Consider the following 24,049-nt stretch of genomic DNA (forward strand, 5'->3'; position numbering starts at 1 on the left):
GCTCAATTTCTACTATAGAAAATGTGAACTAAAAATATGAAATTTTGAACAAAACTAAGACTTATGAAATCTGAAAGAAACATTAAAAATATTATTTCAAACTAATCAATACTTGTATACTGTAGTTTTGTAGTACAAGTAAATTACCAAATACAAATAAGTATTCAATAACAAATACTGAACATCCTGTACTGATACATATCCATTAATCAAAAGTAATATTTTTATATATTATTATTAATAAATATTTATTTTGGGATTCTATAAAATCATTTATCTGTACTTTTCATTTTATATATGGTATTACCATTCATATTATTAAAACTTTTTGTATATTCAGATTCTGAATAAGTTGCTTTCTTTGATCATTGACTACATGATTCTTTATTTCTTTAGTAGAGAAAGAATCTCTTTTGGATAATAATGCAAAGATTATGATATGTAAATGATAATGGAATCAGAAGTTAGCCAATCCACAGTCTGTTTCTTCATTATATTTGTGATTTCAATCAACAAAGCATCCAGTATTCAGTATTGTGAATATTGGAGATGAAAAAGAACAATCATTTATTAAAGTAAAAAAAATTTTAAAAGATAAAATGATATGATAAAAACAATCAAAAAGAATATGCTGAAAATGTGACAAAAGTATCTCTCTCCAAAGAAAGTTTTAAAAAACTTGTCTATTGGAGGAAAAAATGTTACAAGCTATCATAAACAAATCAATTTAATAACTTGCTTCAAATCATTAGTAAATACTATTTTTAATTAGATATATTCACCAGTAATATGTAATAATATACCTAATAATGTGGATTACAATAAATTAAAGTAAATTTCATTATTATTTATTTTACAATGGATGCTTAAATGCTTACATAATGTATGCTATATACATTATGTAAGCATTTATCAGCATAGGCAAATTGCTTATTAATGTTTACTACTTAAATAATATTTGGATTTTAAAATTGAATTCTATAATTTTTTGTTTATCAATGTCTTCTTTATATTCCTAATAAAAAAACCATAATTATTTAAATAAGTGCTATTTAGATATGTTACAATACTTACAATACTGATAACACTCATTTTCTTATGTATAAATTGCTTAGGCCTACTTTTAAAATAATAATTTCAAAACTGGATAAGTTGTTAGGGGCTCAACTCAACTTGAGTGGGTTCAACTAAATAAAGATAATTGATGAAAAATTTGCCAGGTGTCTTCGAAATATACTATAAAACTAATGTTTAATAAGTCAGAAATACAGAAAAGGACATGGTTTCATAAAATAAAATTTTTTTTTGTTAAAATCTTTCTATAAAATCATACTTAAAAATTATGTAAGACAGGGAAGGGGAGGGAATCAAAAAAATATTATGGTTTCTTACGCAGGGGTGGGTGGGGGTCTAGAATGTCCGAAATTGCCCTTATGTAATTTATGGACAGCCCCTTAGTCTGAAATCACAACAACTTAGCATTTTATGAACATTTAAAGACTGGTTCATTTTTTCCATTAAAAAAATAATTCACTACCAATTGTTTTCAAGAAAAATACTTTGCAAAGTCATTAAAGTTAGATTTGATTTGAATTAAATTTCAAAATGATTCATTATGAAAGATAAATATAAAATGTAAATGTTTCATGTTTATAAGTTCCTTTTTTTTAATGAGTTTCAAGTACTAGAAGTTTTGTCATATCAAATACTTGGAAATAGCTATTCAAAATATAAGAATCATCCACAGATTTAAACATAGAAAACAGTTTCTACAAAAGACATGAAGTTCCATATATCAGTATTTCACGGATTCTTTATTGTTTTACCCAGAAAAAAATCAACCACAAAAAGCTGTGTTGGGAATTTTCAGTTGACTACTTATTCATATATGATGTCATATATTTTCTTTCTTTGTGTTTTATTAAAAAAAGACAAGTAATAAAAATTTATCTCTATATTTTAATTTTTGATGATGAAACCTCTAACTTTGGTTTTATATTTCAACAATCATGTATATACAGATATTGAATACAAAGAAAATATATTACAGTAGACTGATTTCAAAAATGTGCACATTAACATTTTTTTTTGTTTGTGAACAAAATGTAATGTAATTATTCTATATATTGACTAACAACTGATTTGTAATAAATAAAAAAAATGTCAATAAAGTGTATATCTATTTTTAACTACCCTGTATGTTGTATGTTGTATTTTAGATATGTTACAATACTTACCCTATATCTTACTCTGTATGATTTGATAATTTGTTAATTGCAAAGAAAAGATTAAAAAGTATGTAATTTATAAGCTTTAATGAATTCTAACCTATTTCTTCATGTTGCTGACAATTTGAATTTATAATACTGGAATCAACTGGTGTTCTTTTCAATTTATCTCTTGTAATAAAAGCACTTCGTTCTGTAAATAAAAACATATATTAAAAAAGCTATAATAATAAAACATTACTTTTTTTATTTAACAAAATATTTATAAATGTTAAAATTATATCATCAAATTACCAAATAAATCTGGTGTTAAATTGTCAACTGAATATGATGGCACATTCTCAAAACTATCTGATTCAGATCCATTCAAAACTGTCTCAACAATCTACATAATAAAAAACATAAATAGGATACTTTCAGTAATATGCAAATATATTTTCTTTGCTATTCATTTTTTAAAATACATCAATAAATAAAAGATAATACTTTTTCATTTTCATTTTTTAATCAATTAAATTTATATGAAATCAAAAATAATATAAAAGTCAAAATTGGCAACTACTATTATGATTACCTTTATTATATCCTTTTTATCAGCTAAATATGGAATAAGATAGTAATTGTTGTAATTAATAATTACTATTAATTATACATAAATATAGAAAAATTATCTTGTGATATTATTACAATGTAAAAATAGAGAAAAATCAAAATTTGAAAATTCTCTTAGAAACTCTTTCAACAAATTCATATTATTGTTAGTAGATAAAGGAATTGAAAAGCATGAATAGAAAACATTATTTTCTATCTTTAATTATATACTATAATGTTTGCTATTGTTTGCGTACTAATTGTACATTTAGTTAATAAATAATTTCAAGTTTATAGCTATCAATAAAAAGCTGAAATAATATTTACTTGATTAAACTTTTAAACTTATACAATTCCATGGACCAGGGAGACAGTTCCACCAACGGACAATTTAAATTTTGCAATGCGTACCTCGTCAAGAGACTTCCCACATTATTGTTAATTTAAATGGTATCCATGTACTGAATATGCAGTATGAATTTCAGCAAGAAGATGCAATACATAGTCATAGGAAGTGGTAAACCAGTTTCAGGTGTCTTGTTTAATTTTTTCAGGCAACACTTATGATTCTCATCAGCTTGTTTTGCATTCCAGTTGAGACTAAAATATGAAGAAATATGTCTGTTGGGGGTGCTTGTTTAACATATAGAGTGTTTAACATTCAGATCTTGGGACTGTGATCAAGTGGAATTCAAACTGTAATCTTAACTTGTTCCATTAACCTCTGGAAGTGGTCAGCTTCAAAGTGGAAAAGTTTAGGCCTTGATCCTGTCCTCCAAATCCCTTTCAGATCTAGCTTCCAAACCATTTTCATAAACTTTTTGCTTCAGTTGATATCAAAATCTCCAAATTGGGCTCAATTGCAAATCATTTGGAATACTGACTTCACCTAAGATGTATTAAATTCCATAATGGTCCAGTTTGGCAACGGTGTTATGAGCATAATGAGTACTAGCTAGTCCTTGTCTAGCCAGAAAATAATATCCTTGGTCAAGGGTACAGTAATTTTTTAGGAAGGATCATCCCGCCGCAACCATCTATGCAAGTCTCTTCGCATTCGACAAACTGGAAGCTTCAGCGAAATCTTGGAGTGCCATTTGAATTTGACTTCAGGATCCACATCTAGCCCGTCTGGTGAAACAGTGATTGTTAGCAGCACATTTGCTTCCATCAAAAGTGAAATAGGACTTGTTATCCATAAGCACATCAAAATTGTTTGATGACTTTAAGACTCCATCAAGCAACTTCTGCAGAAGAACTTTTTCAATAGTAAGTTGCTTCATCATGTATTTTGTAGCAGATTAATCTGGCAAACATATCTGTATGAAATTTTGAACTTTCTAAGCATTTGTCCAACTTCTTCCAAGACCTATTCCTCTCTTTTTTTCAGCCATCTTCTTCATCTTCAACCACTTCCTGTCTTTTCTGCAGTCCTTCCTCTTGCTCTACCCTTAAAATGATGCTATACACTATACACAATGAAAATCTGATTGTACAGAAATATTTAACTGTATAAAATATTTTCCATTTTTGTGGTTTTCAGTATAAAATCTTCCAATTACGTTTCTTTGATTAAATTCATTAAATTCTTCTATTTTTAAAATGGAACATACATACATAAACTTTTTCAATAAATGGAATCAAGAACCTTCTAGAAAGAATGTATGTTGTCTCATGCACATGTGCAATTAATTGAAATTACCAGAAAACAGTATTGAAATTTGTGCAGATTTTAACAACACACCTGAACATACACAGATTAGTTGATGTAAATGACTAGGGAATGTAAGGGACATTCATGGACCTTATTTTCCAAGCTACTATCATCAATACCTATTGTTTCTTCATCCTTTATGCAATATCTGCAACTTTTTTATTCAATATCTCTTTTGATGATTATGCCAATGTTAGCTAATATTAAAACATTTTATTATTAGCATATATAGCTGTGAAAAGTAGATATTTTGTATTCAAATTTTATCATCATCAAATGAGTATCAATCGTTTGATACAATCCTATTTTGTAATTATTTAAATAAATACAAGAATGATAGTTTTAAACTTTTACAAAATGTGCATATCTGAATTTTTTTGTTTCTGAAATCTTTATTGCTAATCAAGTTGTGTATCACCCTATTCCACAATTGGATAATTTACCATTTTTGAAAAGTTACCTTTTTTTTTTTTTTTGAGAAACCCACTTTTAATACTTGATAAATTACACTTTTAATTTTATAGACAAAATAATAGCTTGAAAAGTTGGGCAATGGACAGTGATGTGGCAGTGTAAAATTATATTTGTTCTACAGCCTTAATCCACAATAAATAATTGTAAATCAAAAAGTATCCAGATGTGGAGTAGGCTCTCCCAGAGTTAATTTTTATGCATTTTGGAAAAGGTTTGATCAGGCAATAGAGAGGTGCGGCCAAAGTTTTCATCTCTAAAACATGAATGTCGAATGTTGAGTGCCGCAATCCTGTAAGCCTAGAAGTTTGACAATGATGTTTGGAACATCGAGCATGATTCCGGTGACATTCCAAATGCCATTATCAAACTTCTAGGCTCACAGGATTGCGGCACTCAACATTCGACATTCATGTTTTAGAGATGAAAACTTTGGCCGCAACCTCTCTAATGTTTATCCACATCTGTAATTTTCACAGAAAAGTAATAAACAATTGGAATGGCTTAAATAAATTATTACTCTATTAATATAAATTACTAATTACTATTAATAAATTTTTATAAATTAAAATGGCTTAAATAAATTATATAAATTAGTAAGTCTAATTAACATCATTATTTTAAAAAATAGTAAATTTAAATGTTTTGAATAAATATCTATTTAATCAAAGAATTGATTTCAAATATATGATAAACGTTTATCGATTTTCATTTTCAGACACTTTAATGATTTATGTCTGTTATATATGTTTTTAATTACTGTATAAAATAATTTTAAAAATTGTACATATATTTTTGAAAACTTTAAATCAAGTAAACAATAATAACAAATTACTCAAATCATTAAAAAATAATAAGCACACAAAGCATTGTATATTTAATATTTATCACCATATGAAAAAATTCAATCATAAAACTGAACACAGTTTAAGTGCATTTAAAAGTGTATTATTACTCTTTTATAAATTTTAAGTACTAAATTAAAGTTAAAAAAGCAAATAAACTATGTTCAGTGTTTAAAGAAAAAATTTAAAAAAAAACAAATAATAAAAATTAGAACTAAAGGAAATTTTAAACAAATATTTCAATAATGCAGACTGCAGATATTCATTTTCTCTTATCAATACATAATAATAATATACAATTAACTAAATAAATAATGTTTAAAAAATAATAAATGAAAAAAATTACAAAGGAATTTCATTATTTATACCTTTTCAGCAAATTTACTTTTAACATTACAATCAACAGTGGAAAATTCTCTTTCTCCATTAAAAACGTTCATAAGTTGCTTCCTAGAATTTGTAGATAAAATATTATCTGATCTATTAGCATGATTATATGCTGTAGAATAATAGGAATCAATTTTTCTGACAGAAGAGTCAGACAAATTTTCATTAGAGGAACAATTAGAATGCCAAATGACTTTTGTTGTTTGCTTCTGACCAATCTTTTCTAATTGTATAACAGGAGATTTCCTAAATATAAATAATTATTAAATAATTATATTTAAATTTAAACTATAAGAAATTACTGAAATATTAAAAGAAAAAAAAACCTTCTGTTGTTGGAATCTCTTAAATTTGGACTACAAAGTGGATCATTTAACAATGGGCTTCTAATATATTTTCTTTCTCTTTTCAAAATCACTTCTCCAGATGTTCCTGAATTTTACATATAATCAAAAGTTGTATAGATATAAATATTTATTGAAATCATTTAATTATAATAAAAACATACCCAAAGTAGGAGAAAGACAAAAGATTCTTGAAGGCAAAACAGACTGATCTTGACTTTCTGATGGTGAATAAATATAATCAGGGGTTTGTGAACATAACTGAAACGACTGCTCCTATATTAAAAATTTTGTTATAAATTTTTATTGAAAAACAAAACATAAAATTCACAAAAATTACTAACCTGAATATTAATAATAGAATTCTGGTTTCTTCCATTATAAATCCCATCTAAACTGTTTACAGAAATACCAATACCAGGTAGATATTCTGTATTTAACCTCAAACTAACATTAAAAAAAAACTGTTTTAGAAATATAATCATTTGGTATAACTTAATCTAAAATTATATATATTAATTAAAAATTTATCACCACCTTAATATAGTAACTACTACTCTAGATTTAATCAACACTTTTAACTTTTAACCTAAAAAATAATTTCTATTATGAAAACAATTTAAATTTATACCATTTTCAATCTTATATTGATTACATAAATAAAAATGAATTTTAAAACAAAATAAATTTACATTTAAATTTATATTGGCAAGAATTTATAAGGAATTCTATGAAGGAATTATCTATAATTCCTTCATAGAATACCAGTAAATGACTCTCTCATTTTCCACATTCAATTTAACAATATATTGCTGCTTTACTTTGATGATGACACAACTAAAAAAATACTGATTTTGCTTTTTTCTTTTGCATAAATAAACTCCTTAGGTACAGTACTTTTAGCATGTAAAATGGCATGTTTCTACCTCTTATTGGATTCCCACCAGAGATCACAGATGTCATCAACTGTTAATCAATTAGAATTTTTAAATGCTTCCCTTGTAAAATTAACATTTTTTAAATTATGCTACTGTAATAGATGTTTATAAAGAAAATTATCTAGGTATAGATAATTTTCTTTATAAACATCTATACTAACCTTAACTCTTGTAAGATATGAAGATCCAAGAAAGAGGGGTTGATCATTTGTGAAATTATTTAAATTAATAATTTAAATTTGAATATGAAATGTTGTTTCATAAAATTGATATTTTGTAAAAATCAATGGAAACAAATACTTTCATTTTTAAAACTGAAAGGAAATCGACTTCCTCCTAGAAGATGACTAAAGCTGAATCATAGAACGGGACTTGGCCGTCGGTCGGCCGCTCGTCTCTATTAAAAGGGACATTTTCCTGCCCAAATTGCGCAGTCCTGAGGATAGGAGAAGTATTATAATTGTCAGATATTTGTAAACTTTCTCTCCGCGCTTTACGCTCCACGCGAGTTAGGTAGATTAAGATTAGTTTTAAGATAGATAGTCTCGAATTATTGATAGATTGTTCATTTATCCGCATACTCAATTTGATTGTATATTATTGTATTTATCTTTGGGTATTTTATTAAATTCATTTATTATTTCTAATGAATGACTTTAGTTATTTACGCATGTTATTCTGCGAATAATAAAACTGAATAACTGGTGTCAGGAATCCTGACATGTAAAGGATAACGTTGATCTCCGATCATCTAACTTTAAGTCCCTCCTACCACTTCGGAACCTTAAGGTAACCATCTCCTTAATTGGGTATGACAAATTGGAGAACTGTTCTTACAAACAGTGTCATGTAAGCGGTAAAGAAGATAATTTCCTATCTCTATACCCTCAGCTGCTCTTACACTACTATCAAAGCAAAGCAATGCTATCTGACATATGGCTAATATTTCTTCAGCATTCTCAAAGTTTTTGGAGACAAGAAATAAAGATAGTCAAAATAAAAAGCAAGAAATAAGGGAACAGACAGCTTAAGCTTAACACAACTATTATTATATATGAACTTGTAAACAAATATGACATTCACTGCCACAACCTCCATTAAATGTGTAGAAAGCAGCTAAATAACTGTTTACCAGTGGCGTGCCATGACATTTGATGATAGGGAAGCTATGTTTCTGTAAGAAGCCGACTTTCAGGGGCAATCAATTAATTGCGCGTCAGGGCCCGTTCGTATTCGTTTGTTCGATAAGCCAGTAAAAACCGTATACTTCTTTAAATGTATTTTTAATAGATTATCTGACGTACTTAATAAATAAGAAAGTTCAATATAATTACCTCCGTTATTAGATTCAATAAATTTCCTATGCCCTCTAAATGCCAATTCTTGCTTTGAGAAAAAACATATAACATCTATTAATTTAGATATATCTATTAATCGTAATTATCTTGTTATAATTTTCAATATTTATTTTATATTGTCTACCAATGTTAAATTCTATTCCGCTTTGATTTCCAAATTGCTTCAATTTTACGAAAGAATCGTCATTCGTCATAAATTTTATCGTCAAAATGTCGAAATTTTTTGTAGACGTATTTATATTTAATTTAGGCATTGGTCTTTCTCTTTTAATAATGTTTTCTTTTTCATTATATGGTCTCGAGCCAAAACTTTTTTAAAATAAATTTTTTAATCACTAGCCACAATATAAGGGCTAAAATTAAAATTATCAGAAAAACTTACTTGGTAAAACAAAATGTGTGACAAATATACATACCTAGTACAAAAATTCTTCAATTGTATGAATATACTTTTAATGAAACTTATAATTAAATATAACTTTGTGAAGAAACGTACATAAAAATAAAATATTCTTTACTTTTTAAATCTTAAAACAATCCACTTAGTGAAATAGCTCCCTACGAGTGGCTAATGAATGGAATCAGAGACGGTCCAGGTAGGTGTGTGTGTGCCATATCCCGAGGGTGCCTGCCGATACCGGTCAATGTCAAATGCCTCTTTTGACGCATCACTAGTATATATCAAAGGACGCAACAGAGTTGTTGTAGATTTTAAACGTTTCTCACCATAGCTGTAAAAATCTAAATATGTTAAACTTAATAGATTGTCCGTCGTTCATTTTAGGACCAAGTGTTCACGGAAATTTCCAAAATTTACAACTTTTTGGTCACTCTCATTGAACTGGAAAAATTTCTGTCTTTATTACATCTAATATTACGAAGAGATCAGACTCCACTGTACTCGGCAAGAGATTGGTTCGGTTAAGCTTCTGTTTAAGTAAAATTTCGGCTCTTTCATCAGAGTTTTATTTATGTTTCTAATTTCCTAATCACTTAATTATTTAACTACTTCTTAAATAGAAATAAGTCAAAACCGACTACTTTGTACTTGAATATCTGTAGTTTTGGGAAAGAAGTGGAAAGAAATTTTTATGACAACCGATACATAAATTCGTAAATTTAAGGAAAATAAATTCTAGAGCTTTTTTTGTACCATTGTACCATTCATTAAATTTGGTTGTAAATAATGCTGCCAAAGTAACAGTTAATTTTTTAACACTGTACTAGAATTGTACACGTTTTTTCTGCATCCCCTTACAGATGGGACATACTAAATTGTAATATCACTGGTTTAACATTGAAATCCGTAAGTAATATAAGATGGGAGAGCAGAATAAACGCAGAATAAATATATCAAACATTTTAATGGATTTTTTTTAAACTCCTGTCAACTATACAGAACTATCATAAAACCATGCCAGTAAATTCCTGTCGGTTGGGTTAAGTTATAAATCTAGTCTACAGTGGGCAACCTTTTTTATAACATGGGCCAGAATAAATTTTACGTTTTTTCCGCGGGCCATAGTAGTTAATTGATGCCTTCTTGTGACTTGTAAGGTTTTAGTCTTCAAATATGAAATAAATAAATAAAAAGTTAATTACTACATTTATTTCTCTTATCGTTTTCGAAAATTACAAAGAATTGGAAAAATAACTATTAATTAGTTATTTTTCCAATTTAATAATCTATTAAAGATCTAGCAGGCCGGATAGAAACTTTTTGCGAGCCGTAGCTGGCCTGCGGGCCAGGGTTGCCCGCCGTTGATCTAATCTACTCATGATTCACATAATCGGGTGAGGGTGGCTGAACATCTAGCAGGCAGGCGGCTAACAGCCCACAACTGGTCCGGAATATAAAATTAGAAGCTTTATGCGTCTGTTGCTTCTACCAGCTAAACCGAGTGAGGTTGGTGCTCTGTAAAGCGCATGTGCCAATGCCTATATAATCTGGCTGATTGGAAGTTTACAGGCAGGCGGCTAACAGCTCAGAACCGGTCCGGGATATAAAATTAGATGCTTTATGCGTGTGTTGCTTCTACCAGCTAAACCGAGTGAGGTTGGTGCTCTGTAAACCGCATGTGACAATGCCTATATAATCTGGCTGATTGGAAACTGACCCGGTTTCGACACTCCTTCCGCCACCGAATTATTCAAATATACAATAGCAATTTAATATTAGAATACAATAGCAATTTAATATAGAATACAATAGCAATCTTATCGTTTTTTTCACATGTAGTATAGAAATTTGTAAAAGATACATAATGCAGTTATAATAAAATATTAATTTAAATTAATGCAAAGTACGTTAAAATATGAAAATTTATATTTTATAAAATACAAGGGAAGGTCATTGAAAGGCGGAATTGGCACTTCCATCGCTTCCAATGACGGCACGCCACTGCTGTTTACATATAACATAAAGTTTTGCATTTTTTAAATTTATATATCTAAATCAAAAATACATATAGTAAGATATTTTAAGATATGAATTTTTCATGTTTAAGAAAGAGAAGTTTCATAAAGAAAAAATTTACATAATAGGATCTAGGTATAGAAAATTTTCTTTATAAACATCTATACTAACCTTAACTCTTGTAAGATATGAAGATTTAAAATGTGGTTTTCTAAATAATTTTTCAAGACAGGAAGCCATTGTTTTGCATTTGGTAATGTTACTGAAAATTAAAAATTAAACATTAAATTTTTTCCACAAAAATAAAATAATAATAATAATTGTAGTGTTTATGAAACCGTGCCGGTGCTTACTCTGCAACTTGAACACAAACTATATGGTGTATTTTCTCGGACACATGGCAAATTTCATCACTAAGTTTTCCTCAGTTGAGGAAAACTTAGTGATGAATTTGCCATGTGTCCGAAAATTAAAAATTAAACATTAAATTTTTTCCACAAAAATAAAATAATAATAATAATTATTGTTAACTACGAAACACATGTACAATAAATAACTTCCATGTTTAAATACCTTTCTTTAACTGTTTTTGTTGAAACTTTAAATATACATTCCAAATTCCTAGTATACTGAAACAAAGTCAGAAATAATAATGATAAAAACTTAATTTATAATTGAATATTTCATTTTATTCTAGTTATCATATTCTTATAAATTCAAGTGTCATTTATTTTATTCTGCTATTATAATAATTCAATCAATAAAAAAACTGTCCTAATAAAGCATATTTAATTGATAATTTTTTTTATAAGTTATAACATAATAATTTTTAAAATAATATTTATTAAGATATCTAAATCATTGTTTTACACAACAGCATTATTAAGAGTAAATGTTTTAAAAAACATTTCAGTATCATTTCATATACAGAAAGAATTAAAATTTATTTTGGTAAAGTTAATTTTCTATTATCTTGTTATATTTGAACATTTTTACAATTATTTCATTTTAGAAATAAAAACAAATCAGTTCTGTAATAAAATAATCATTTAATAGTTGCTAAATAATTGTAAATTAATAAAAAAAAAGAAAAAAGGCCACAGTTTATAAATTCATACTAATGTAGCTATTTTTTCATTTCATCTACAGTTATTTAGCAACTATTAAATGATTATTTTGTTATAAAACTGATTTATTTTTATTTCTAAAATGAAATAATTGTAAGGAATTTATAGATCTACAGTTTTTTAAAACTGCAGCCCATAAATTTTCAAATATAACGAGATAACAGAAAATGAACTTTATCAAGACATCAAACATTAAATGTGAAGAGAAAAAGGAAATATCTTATGAGCTATCATAAAAGCAATCATTCTTAAAATATGTTCTTCATATATGAATTAAAAATGCATCAATTAATATTACTTTAATAATATTAACCAAAATGTTTGAAAATTTAATGAAAATTAAAACATACCATAAATATTATAAATTTGTTTATTTAGTGAAAACTTCCAAGAATGCACTCTTGCAAGTTTTTAAAATGTTTATAATTATTAATATAATAATAAACAGTAGTCAATATTAATGAAATCATTAATTTAGCAGCACCTATTGTCTCTCAAAGTTATATATAAATTTTACTATTATGTTCCAATCAATAGAAATGAAAAAGTCAATTCATAATTTTATGAAAAAATAAATATATTATAAATTATACAGTGGAACCTCTTTTAACGAGCATAATTCTTTCTAGAGTCTTACTCGTAATGCAAAACACTTGTTAAGCAAAACCATTTTTCCCATAGAAATTAATGTAAAATATGATAATTCATTCCACGCCATAAAAATGCTCAAATGTTTTATGTACAACGTTTATTCAAAAAAAATTGTACAATATACACTGTTAAGTAGCATGAATCATCATCATCTTTTCTTCTAGCACAGAATAAATAATCCTGGAATGAGAATTCGATTTGCAGAAACAAAAAAAAAAAAAAATATCACAGTTAATATGTTTGATAAACACTCCAACTGATATGCCAAATTCTTGGGTTATGTAAAGGCTATAATTAAATATTAGAAATTAATTAATTTGACTAGAGATAGGCAGTTATGTTTCCATCTCGTATTAAATTTAATAATTATAAATAATTAATTTTTATTTCAGACATTTCTAAAATTTAATTTGGAATTGGTCATTAAATTTAATGACCGAAAATTTGGCTTATCATTTGGCATGTTTATAAAATATGTGATCACAAGTGACAGTAAGATGCTAGCAGAATGAGTGCTAAACACAGACTGATGAAACATGGCGCATGTGCATAATTCGGGACTTCCCCTCTCCTCATCACTCGTTATACGAAACATTGCTCATAAGGCGAGGCAAATTTTTACAATTTGTTTTGCTTGTTATGCGAAATACTCATATGAGGTGCTCATTAAGTGAGGTTCCACTGTATTAACTTAATAATTATTTGTATAATATAACAATATATTAACAGAAAAATAATCTAACTAGCATATTTAACAAACTAATAGCTAACTAAGATTATCTACATCAACCAACAGCTGAAATAACCAGGGAGAAATTATCCTACAAATATTATTTTTAGAAATTACATGTTAAGAACAACTAGAGGTAGACATTAGGTGCTATTGATAGATTATCTATATTATATAATAATGTATGTTAATTTCTGCTAGCATTTTTCCTGTTAAAACAACTTTAAATATATAATAAAATTTCCTTTTAAAAAACATATACAGGGTGCAGCACCAAAATCCAGACAAATTACACATTTTTTCCAAACATATTTTTTATTGCAAAAACGAAAAGGTTTACAAATTTTTTTTAACCACATTGTTTGTAAGGCCATAAAGAATACATTTACTCAATATATCCCCCTCCTGTTTGAATGACCACCTCCATTCTTGGTCTGAAGCATGCACAGGTGCACTTTAAAGTGTCATGGTCCATATCGGCAAATGCCACTTCAATAGTGGCTCTCAATGATGCGACGTTTGGAGATCTGGACTTGTTTGTGACCCTTTCAACTATGCTCCATACACAGAAGTCCAAAGGATTCAGATCTGGACTGTTAGGAGGCCAGAATTCTTTTGACCAAACTTGTCGACGTTGTCCATCAACCAATTTTGCACCAAATGACTTACATGGCAGGTGCACCATCCAGCTGGAAAACATATGGCTTTCCAAATGACAGTTTCCATCCACAGCTTTACTACATTTGTCAGAACATGCAAATAAACTTTTGTGACATTTTCCTCTTTGTTAAAGAAATACGGTGGCATGACATCACCCTCGCTGGACACAACACATAGCACATGAACATTTGCTGAATATTTCATTCTTGCAATAATGGGGACATTTTTGTGGGCGAGCCAGTGGTCATTCCTTCGAGTGATTTTTGCATCGACAGTAAAAATTTTCCCATCAGAAAAAAATCTGAGTCATTCGGCAGCATTGTTTCTTAAGGAACACAAAAGCAGGTTACAGTGTTCAACTCGCTTTGTCCTGGCAGCTTCGGAAAGCATCTGTCTCAGTTTAATTGTGTAAGACTTGTAGCAGAGATCCTCCTCAATGATTCTATGCATAGTTTTCTCGCTCACACCAACAACCGATGACAATTTTTGGATCTACTGACCTGGATCCTCAAAAATCAGCTCCTGAGCCCGTTGAATGATTTCGGGCATCCTGACAATGCACTATTTCAAGTGAGTTTTCCTTGCCAGTGTTGTAAAACCTTTGTTGGACTTCTCTGACTCATTGTACTTTGTGATATACAGTTGATCTCAGGCACCTAATGAACTGAATGATTTCTGTCAATGAGTGCCCAGTGCAAACACTTTTGATAATCACAACTCTTCGGTTATACTCCGCACTTGGTTTCAACATTGCAACTGTTTCGAGGTTATGATGGTTTAGTACATGTGTCAAGCTATTTGAACACCAAACATGACATCTACTGGTGGTACAGAACAGTGTGAATTTGAAATTGAATTTTGTCCAGATTTTGGCACTGCACCCTGTATGTGTATGTTTAACACTAATTCACTCAGAATTATAGTATGAGAAAAGCATGTAATGATTTCTTTTTACTGTAGTAATAATTTGAGAAAACAGTAGATACAGGCAACAGATATTTTAATCTCAAGATAATGTTAAAAAGTTATTCCGGTTTCTGTTAGTTTATTTTAAAGTTTAACATAAGTACATAAAAATATTTATTTACAATGTTATTTTCAACATAATGTTTTGTTTTAAATACATTGAATTTATTTTTTAATAACATTAATAAATCAATTTTCTAAATATACAAACCTGTTAATATTTACTTTGCCATTTTTGTATGTTTTTGTTATTCCTTTCTGAAAAAATTCAATAAATATATTTCAATTTTATTTATTGCATATAGTATGCAACAAATATAATACTACTAATAATAAAAAATATAATAAATTATATTTTTAACCTGTAATAATTCCTCTCTACATTCTTGCAGAAAAGTATCAGGAATATGAAAATTTAACAATTCTCCTTCTAAAGTTCTTGAAGAATTATCATCATCTATAACAGAACTTATAATCTCCCAATAATTCTTTTCTTTAGCCTGAAAATTTTCAAAATTCTTCCACATTCTGCAAACCTATCATTAAAGAAAATTTCATAAAACTTTTTCTTGAAATATAATCTCTCAACAGCTAATAAATATATTTCATGTATATATGTTTCTAAAATATATCTTAAAAAAAAACCATGTACAAGAATAGGAATGTTCACGATTAAACATTTTAATACACTCATTATACAGTTTTTATTATTTTTCTACTAAATTATTATTACAATTAATACTATTTTTAATTTATTCATTGTTATTTTACTCCTACATTAGAACCTGGTGTATTAGCAGATCTTTAATGTAATAAACATTCACCATTAATACCACACACTATACTGCATTTTATTGAGGATGGACTGTATTATTAAGTATTAGATTAAATTAAACTTTATTTTAAAAAAAATTGTAAGATTTTTGTTTGAAACAAAAAATGCTGTACCAACTAATGAAAATTTAAATTATAAAACTTACTTTAATATAATCTTTTATATACAAATGTTACAAATCTAAAAAATTTAGACAAGTTTTTAGGTTTCAATAATAATTACATTATACTAATAAAAAAGAATGTATTAAATTACTTTAGAAAATAAAAAAATAATTATATCATTTGATTTCAAGATATTTTGTATATCTTAAAAATAATTAATTCTGTCCCGGAATTTCCCAGGATCCTGGGACAAGCAAAAGACTGGGAAATGAGAAACCCTAACCATAATCTTATAAGTAAGTAAACACATATTAATAATAACATTCTACATTAATGTTTTAATTCCAATTATAACAATAATACATCAGATAACTGTAATGGATAGAATACAAACTATTATCAATGAATATTTCCAAATTTTATTGTGTTACAGAGGATACTAATGAGTAAAAGAATTTCAAAACCATCATAAATTCTACATATATTTAAGTTTTATTAAACCTTTTAACATATAAATGTTTTAATTTCAATTGCATATTTGCTATATTTAACAAGTTTTCATATCAAGATTCTTCAAACTGCATTTAAGATACAAAACAAAATAACGTAAATCAATGTTACAAAATTTTTATCATCTATGGCATTTTCCAATTTTTATATTTGTAATGCTACACAAGTTATTAATTTTAAATTATAAATATATTTAATCAATGTAAAGAAAACAGCAAATATTAACTTAATATGTATTTTAAAAGAAATTATCATTGGTATTATATTAGATACTGGTCAATTTTTATTTCTGTATGAATAACAAATTTAAAATAAAATGAGTAATTATTTATTGTGACATCATCACAATGCCAATTTTTAATAATCATATTTTTAATTTATTTAATTTAAAATATATGCTCTCCACCTCAAATTAGTAGTGTCTTGCCCCTGTACAATGGAGATGACTTAAAGGACTGTCACAATGACTTAAAGGAGTTATAATTATATCATTCATATCATTTGATTAGATTAAATTAAATTTTATTTTAAAAAAATTGTAAGATTTTTGTTTGATACAAAAAATGCTGTACCAACTAATGAAAATTTAAATTATGAAACTGTAAAATACAAATCTTGATAGTAAGAATCTTGATATGAATCTTGATCTGAGTCATCTATCTAACTCCTTCAAAGGGAAAAGTTTTGAATTGAAAAAAAGTAACTTCTGGTTTCCATATCTGGTCTTGACTTTCATGTATCTAACTTCTGTTCTTGAGATTAAGGAAGAACAGATAGACGACAATGGGAATTTATAGATCTACAATTTTTTCAAATTGCAGCCCAATGAATTTATATTTATAATTTCATTAAAATTCTTAAATTTAAATTTTTACTTGTCTGCAATAATTGAGTGATGTTACCATTAAATATTTTATTTCTATTAATCTTTTAGTATTCAAACTAGTACAATTAAAAAATAAACAAAACTTACTTTTTTCATTTTTTCATTTTTACTATTTACACATTTTTCTAATTCTACTTCCTGATTTTCTCTCTCTACTGTTTTCAAACTGAGATTTTTTTGACATAAACTATATAACAATAAAAAAAAATGTATAAATTAATTGGAAATTAATATGTTATATTAGAAATATTAATATATTAATTTACAGTTAATTACATAAAGATGAAAATACAGCAAGCAGTAACCAGGGATGAAATCATCTCATATCAAAATTCTTCTTTTAGTGTAATATTAGAAACAATTTTACAAGTGATAAAAATAAATAAAACAAAATATGTTACCATAAAGAAAATGAAAAATTTAACTTTACACAACACAGATAGCAAACTTAACCATTGCAATGTGAGAGTTTAATCTTTCAATTAAGTGTCTCATAACTTTATGTGATTTAATATATTCTTGTGTATGTCTCTTTAATCCAGATAATAAATTCCAGTAGACTAGCTTGAAGCTGTAAGATAGTCTACCGGAATTTATTGTCTGGATTAAAGAGACATACACATAGACAGCTACCAAATTACAGAAAATTGTGAATGATTTAATATAGTCATACAACCATACAAGAAATCCAAAATATATACAAAAATTCTTATTCTTGGTTAGTATAAAATATTTAATTAGTCAATTTATTACCTAGCAATAAGTTGTTTTTGTTTTTCTTTCAGTAACTCTCTTTTCTCTGTAATTCTTCTTTTTAATGATTTATGAATGGAAATCAAGTCTCTGAAATAAAATTATATGAAATATTTGAAATAAATTTTTAATATATCTGTCCATCTATCACAAAGTGACATTTTTGAAAAAGATTGAAATACCATTTAGCATCATCTAAATAATAATTAATATAACTATAAAAGTAAATAAATAAAAAATTGCTAGATTACTAATAATTAATTAGTAGTTTTAATATTTAAAAAATATAAAATATTTTGAATTATATATTACTGAAATGATGATTCACTAATGATTTATAAAAGTTCCATATCATAAAAAACAAACATTTCAAATTATTTACACAAATTATAATACAGATTCTATATTTTATCATTATTAATATTGATGGGAAAAATTTTCTAATAAACAGCTTGTTGCTTGTTTTCATTTTAATGAATGAAATTTGTTTCTAACTGAAATTCAGACAGCAAAAATTGTTCTTAGATACAAAATTCAAGTAAAATTGACTTCCTTATTTGAAAATTAAGAGTCAAATCTTAAAAATTTCAAGGCATGATGATTTTTTAATGTTGAAAAAATGTAATGAATAATGACCACAAACACCAAGCATATTTAAATAAAGTAAAAATACTCTCTTTTGGTGTTAAAATTTTAATACAATTAAAAATACTGTATTTATTTCAATTAACAATGCAGCTGAAAGATGAAAAAAGCTATAGATAACACTCTCTAATAGTAAGTGCATTGTCTATTGGAGAAAGATATCCAGTTAAAATATATAAAATCAACAATATTAACTCAGCAAATGTATATTCAAGATCAATGAATGTTTTTCCAATTTCTTGAAAATTTATTCTAATAAATAAAAAATGTAACATTTTAATGTACAGCTGACCCTTGATAATCCGACAGGTATAGGACCAAAGGGGTGTCGGATTACCGAAAGTGATTACTTATTTGGAATTGTTTTGCTAGCAGTAGCCTACAGTATTCCTACATTTTATGAGTAAAATGCTGCCTAGGTTAATATGGAAATGAAACACCCATTTCAGTTAACTAAAACATGTTTATTAAATGAAATATGGAAGCCAATAAATGTACGTACAGTATGTATAGGCATAAATAATACAGTATGTACAGAACTGCTCACGGAAAACACAAGAAATGTGTGTCATTGTGTAAGAATTGGGTGGGGAGATTCATGTCGCGACATCCTTCTGTGCAAGCAGACACGTAACGGGACGGGGACTATGGTGACCTTGACGGGAGGTCTGTCAGACTACTGAGCATGTTGGATTACAAAAGTGTTGGATTATCAAGGGTCGGCTGTATTTATTTTTTGTTATAAATTTATACATATATACATTAAATCCTTAATTTAACAGATTTAAAAAAATTTTTTTTCCTAAAAGAAATAACTATAAACCCTTTCCTTTACTTGCCAATAGAGCATTTTAAAAGAGATCGGGTCAATAAGTCAATGGATCAATGAATTAATGATCATAAATTACTCAGTGCACATTATAATCATATTTTATTTATGCTTGTATATTATAAAACTATTTTAATACATCCTGTACATTGTAATTTCATTATTAATGTATGCTTATACAACACATTTTATTTAATAGACTTTCAGCAATAGTGGACACTTCATTCCTCCAATTAGTTCATTAAATGAGAATTTATGAGTGTTCTTTTACTTACCTTGCATTTTTATGCCATTTTTTGTGCAATTCTTGTGAAATTTCTTGTAATCTTAAAAAATTACAAATGGATTTATCTGTGGATAACTGAAGAATGGTAGTTGAAGCTTTTGAATATTCAGGTGAAAACAATGGTAAACAAAGACCATGTTGCCAACCATATTCACGAATGATCACTTTTCTCATAACATAGCGAGAAAAACAAAGATATAAAATACAGAATTTATCTCCACCAGGAGATAAAAATATAGAAGGTACAATTTGAGGAAATCTTGCTTCAGAATATTCCTAAAATAATCAAAATTTCATAAGAACTGAATAGTCAAATTAAAATTTTAAATATTTCTTGATATTAGAAAAATATTAAAAAACTCATTACAAAATTTTAAAATTATTATTCTTCAATTATTTTTATCTAAAGATTTTTAAATTATTAAAGATTTTGAGTTTTTAAAATATAATTTCAGAAATTACAATTTCACATAAAAAGCTACTACTTCTCTAGCTTTACAATAAAAAACTGAAAACACACACATTTTCAGTCTTTTAACAGTTCAACTATTTAATACAAATATTCTTATTAGTTTTATTCAAATTCAACATTCATATGAGAATTCCTTAATAAAAAAAAAGCAAATCTATTTCAGATCTTTTTTATTACAAAATTCTCATATGAACATTGAATGTGAATAAAACAAATGAGAATATTTGTAATCCTTGCAACCATTCAAATATAAAAACAAGTAAAATTAACTTGTTACTTTTATATAACTTACTTTGCATTTCTCAAATAATTGTTTGTGTTTCTGTGTATGTGTGGTGTTTATGTGTGTGGTTTTTTCCCCTCTTTATACTAAGTACATATATATAAAATTAACAATATATGAAATTGATATATTTATATCCTTTAGTTCAAACAACTCTATAATATCCTAGACACAAGCAGTTTGGAACACTGACATGTTTTGATGTTTGATTTGAAAATTAAACGTCAAAACATGTCAGTTGCTGTAGGCCTACCAGTAAGAGATTCAAAGCTGAGACAAACAGTCTTGAAAAACATAAAAGTGGACTCCCCAACTAGTTTAGCATCTACTTTTTATGTAAATGATATATTTTATACATTGTTAATTTTATGTATATATTTTATAAAATAAACTGCTAGAAAAATTATTACGATTAAATACTTAATATTTTTCAATATAAAATAAATTACAAAATTAAAATGTAGGCTTATTATCAATATATTCATATACAGTAAAATCTGTATGAACCAGACTTGCACAAGACCAAATATTTTTTCCAGTTTGGCTGATTGGGTTTAAACAGGTTTTACTGTAGTATGATATATATTCATATATCAAGTGACTTATTTTTTTGTCTGTTGTTAACTCTGTTTAAACCAAATGTTTAATTGATAAGCTTATTATATTTCTTTTACAAAACTACTGAATACAAAGTACAGTAAGACTCCGCATAATGCTGCCTCGATTAACGCTGATCCAATATAATGCAGTCTGCTCGAAACCTAAAAAAAGCTCAAAATTTACTCTGATTCAAATTATCGTGGCATTTCATTGATTCATATATAATACGATTATTCCCAAACATGAACCAATCGGCAAAAGATAGAAATTCATCATAGTGCTATACTTTCCTTAAATCTAGCCTATGTTTGTTTGGTGCAATTTTGCATGGATGCCATAGGTAATATCAACTTCACTTAGCAAGAATTAACTGATAAATGCAGGAATGAAGTGTAGAAGAAGTTATGGCTGAAGGTATCCAAGAATTCTCAACGAGAAGAGCCTATCACTGTATCATTAGGTTGATTAAATTCTCAGCCTAACTGATACAGAAGGACTAGGAGATGTAGACAAGCAGGATATTGAGAACTTACTGTGGGTTTCTGGTGAGAACCTTACCAACGATGACCTTCAAGAACTGGCATAACAAGGAATTCATGTAGAACTGGAAAATAGATTCTGAAAACAAAGAACCCAAAAAACTTCTCTACAGATTTCCTCAGTAAAAGTTTGGTAAGTCGTTGATCAAATGATCCAGATTTTGAAAGGAGTGCAAAAGCAAGACAAGGCATTTTGGATGTGATATCCTACTACCAGCATTTGCTAAAGGAAAGAAGAAAAGCAACAAATGAAACTACGCGACTTTATGGCAAAAAATCAATTTGAGAAAAGCTAGGACTTTTCATCACAAAAAATGAAGTTTACATTTCTGTGTGCATATGTTTGTGTGTTATTTAACATATATTATTATGCAAATTAATATTAAAATAACTTAAAATTAGAGTAAAATCTGTTTATTTTCAGTTGCATGTTCCCCTTTCCCTATTTACTCTATGTTAAAATTATCTTTTTTAACACTTTTTTGTTTAGTGCTTTGTCATCTAGAAATGCATAGTTTAACACGTTGACTGCCATCTACAAGATGACTCGTAGTTACCGTTTCTGCCTAGGACGCCACCTACGAGTTATATCGTAGTTTGTTTCCTTGCCATATTTGTGCAGCTACGATGTAATTCGTAGTATATCAGTGTAAATATGAATAGATAGCTTCAGGGGCAAGAACAAAAAATCAAGTTTGGCTTACATGAACAGAACATTTATTAATAAATGAACAGAAAATATAATCATAAAAAGTTTATTCAAAATCGAAAGCAAAACAATATTTTTATTGTTTGTGATAATTTATAAAACAGAAATATAAATTTAAATGAACAGAAAATATCATAAAAAGTTTATTCAAAATCAAAAGCAAAACGATATTTTTATTGTTTGTGATAATTTTTAAAACAATCTTCTACGCAAAGGGCTGGCTTCTCTAGACAGATTGGACAGAAATAACGCGTTTCTCGGCGTTTTTTAGCTTTGGTACAAATTCGACATGGCTTTGTCGGATGTTGTTTTTTCTGAGTAGGTGGGATACTCTGTAAATAGTGAAGCTCTTGCAATTTAATTTTTTTTGAAACTGGTTGAATCTCTTCTCCAATCAACGCTTTGACGAAGCCAATGCTTCTCTAAACTTTATAAGTTTTATTTTAGAAGAAGTTGCTTTTTGAAAGAGTTTGTGCGCATTATGTATATATATTTCTATAATATGTAATGCAACCTTTTTGGGCCATCTAATAGTCTTTCTTAGAGCTGTGTAGTACGATAGCATTTGATCTGATCGGTCAATGCCAGACATTCCATGATTATAATCTCGAATTATATTCGGTTTCATCGAACATTTTCCATTGCGATTGAACACCTCTACCATTTCAACAACGTGCATGTTTGAAATGGTAAGGACTTCTCGTTTGTCTTTCCATTTACATACAGTAACAGGACCATTTCGCTGCCAAATAAACTCCCCCTTTTTCAGTTTTCGATTTACCACATCTCTGGGATTCCCCTTTCTGTTATTTCGCAGAGTTCCACACACACAAGTTTTTCGTGTAGTCAGTAATTTCGTAAGAGCAACAGAATTATAAAAATTATCCATGTATACGGTATATCCCTTATCAAGATAGTCTTCAAGTAAGTGTAAGACAACATCAGTAGTGTGGCCTAAATTACTGTCAATTCCTTCAGATTTTCCGCTGTAAATTGATATTTTCATAACAATACCATCGGATTCACATAGTTCATACAGTTTGACACCGTATTTGTGTTTTTTATTTTTTATGTACTGGCGAAAATGCAATCTTCCACGCCACAACATCATTGATTCATCGATACACATATTTTTATCAGGCACATAGTTTTGGTGCATAATATTATTGAAA

The 24,049-nt window shown here is 27.6% G+C and overlaps 1 protein-coding gene across 2 annotated transcripts in view; it reads right to left on the bottom strand.

The window, feature by feature from the left end:
• dgt6 (dim gamma-tubulin 6) overlaps window positions 1-24,049 on the bottom strand; it is a 35,060-nt gene that overhangs the window by 1,194 nt on the left and 9,817 nt on the right. The window contains exons 4-17 of one of the 2 annotated variants that reach the window (XR_010881616.1): window positions 20,264-20,550; window positions 18,515-18,604; window positions 17,849-17,948; window positions 15,789-15,962; window positions 15,638-15,684; window positions 11,866-11,921; window positions 11,464-11,554; window positions 6,925-7,027; window positions 6,745-6,856; window positions 6,563-6,668; window positions 6,218-6,482; window positions 2,803-2,825; window positions 2,523-2,613; window positions 2,403-2,421 (exon numbers count right to left, since the gene is read on the bottom strand). Coding sequence is in view for 1 of the 2 variants with exons in the window: in XM_067277079.1 (XP_067133180.1) it covers window positions 2,329-2,421; window positions 2,523-2,613; window positions 6,218-6,482; window positions 6,563-6,668; window positions 6,745-6,856; window positions 6,925-7,027; window positions 11,464-11,554; window positions 11,866-11,921; window positions 15,638-15,684; window positions 15,789-15,962; window positions 17,849-17,948; window positions 18,515-18,604; window positions 20,264-20,550 (1,615 nt within the window). In the remaining variant the exon portion in view is untranslated. Of the gene's footprint in view, window positions 1-2,328; window positions 2,422-2,522; window positions 2,614-2,802; window positions 2,826-6,217; window positions 6,483-6,562; window positions 6,669-6,744; window positions 6,857-6,924; window positions 7,028-11,463; window positions 11,555-11,865; window positions 11,922-15,637; window positions 15,685-15,788; window positions 15,963-17,848; window positions 17,949-18,514; window positions 18,605-20,263; window positions 20,551-24,049 lie in introns of those variants that run through there. The other variant, XM_067277079.1, reaches the window with a different exon arrangement.

The sequence above is a fragment of the Centruroides vittatus genome, unplaced genomic scaffold, assembly GCF_030686945.1.
Source record: "Centruroides vittatus isolate TY-2023 unplaced genomic scaffold, ASM3068694v2 contig_728, whole genome shotgun sequence".
Classification (NCBI taxonomy): domain Eukaryota; kingdom Metazoa; phylum Arthropoda; class Arachnida; order Scorpiones; family Buthidae; genus Centruroides; species Centruroides vittatus.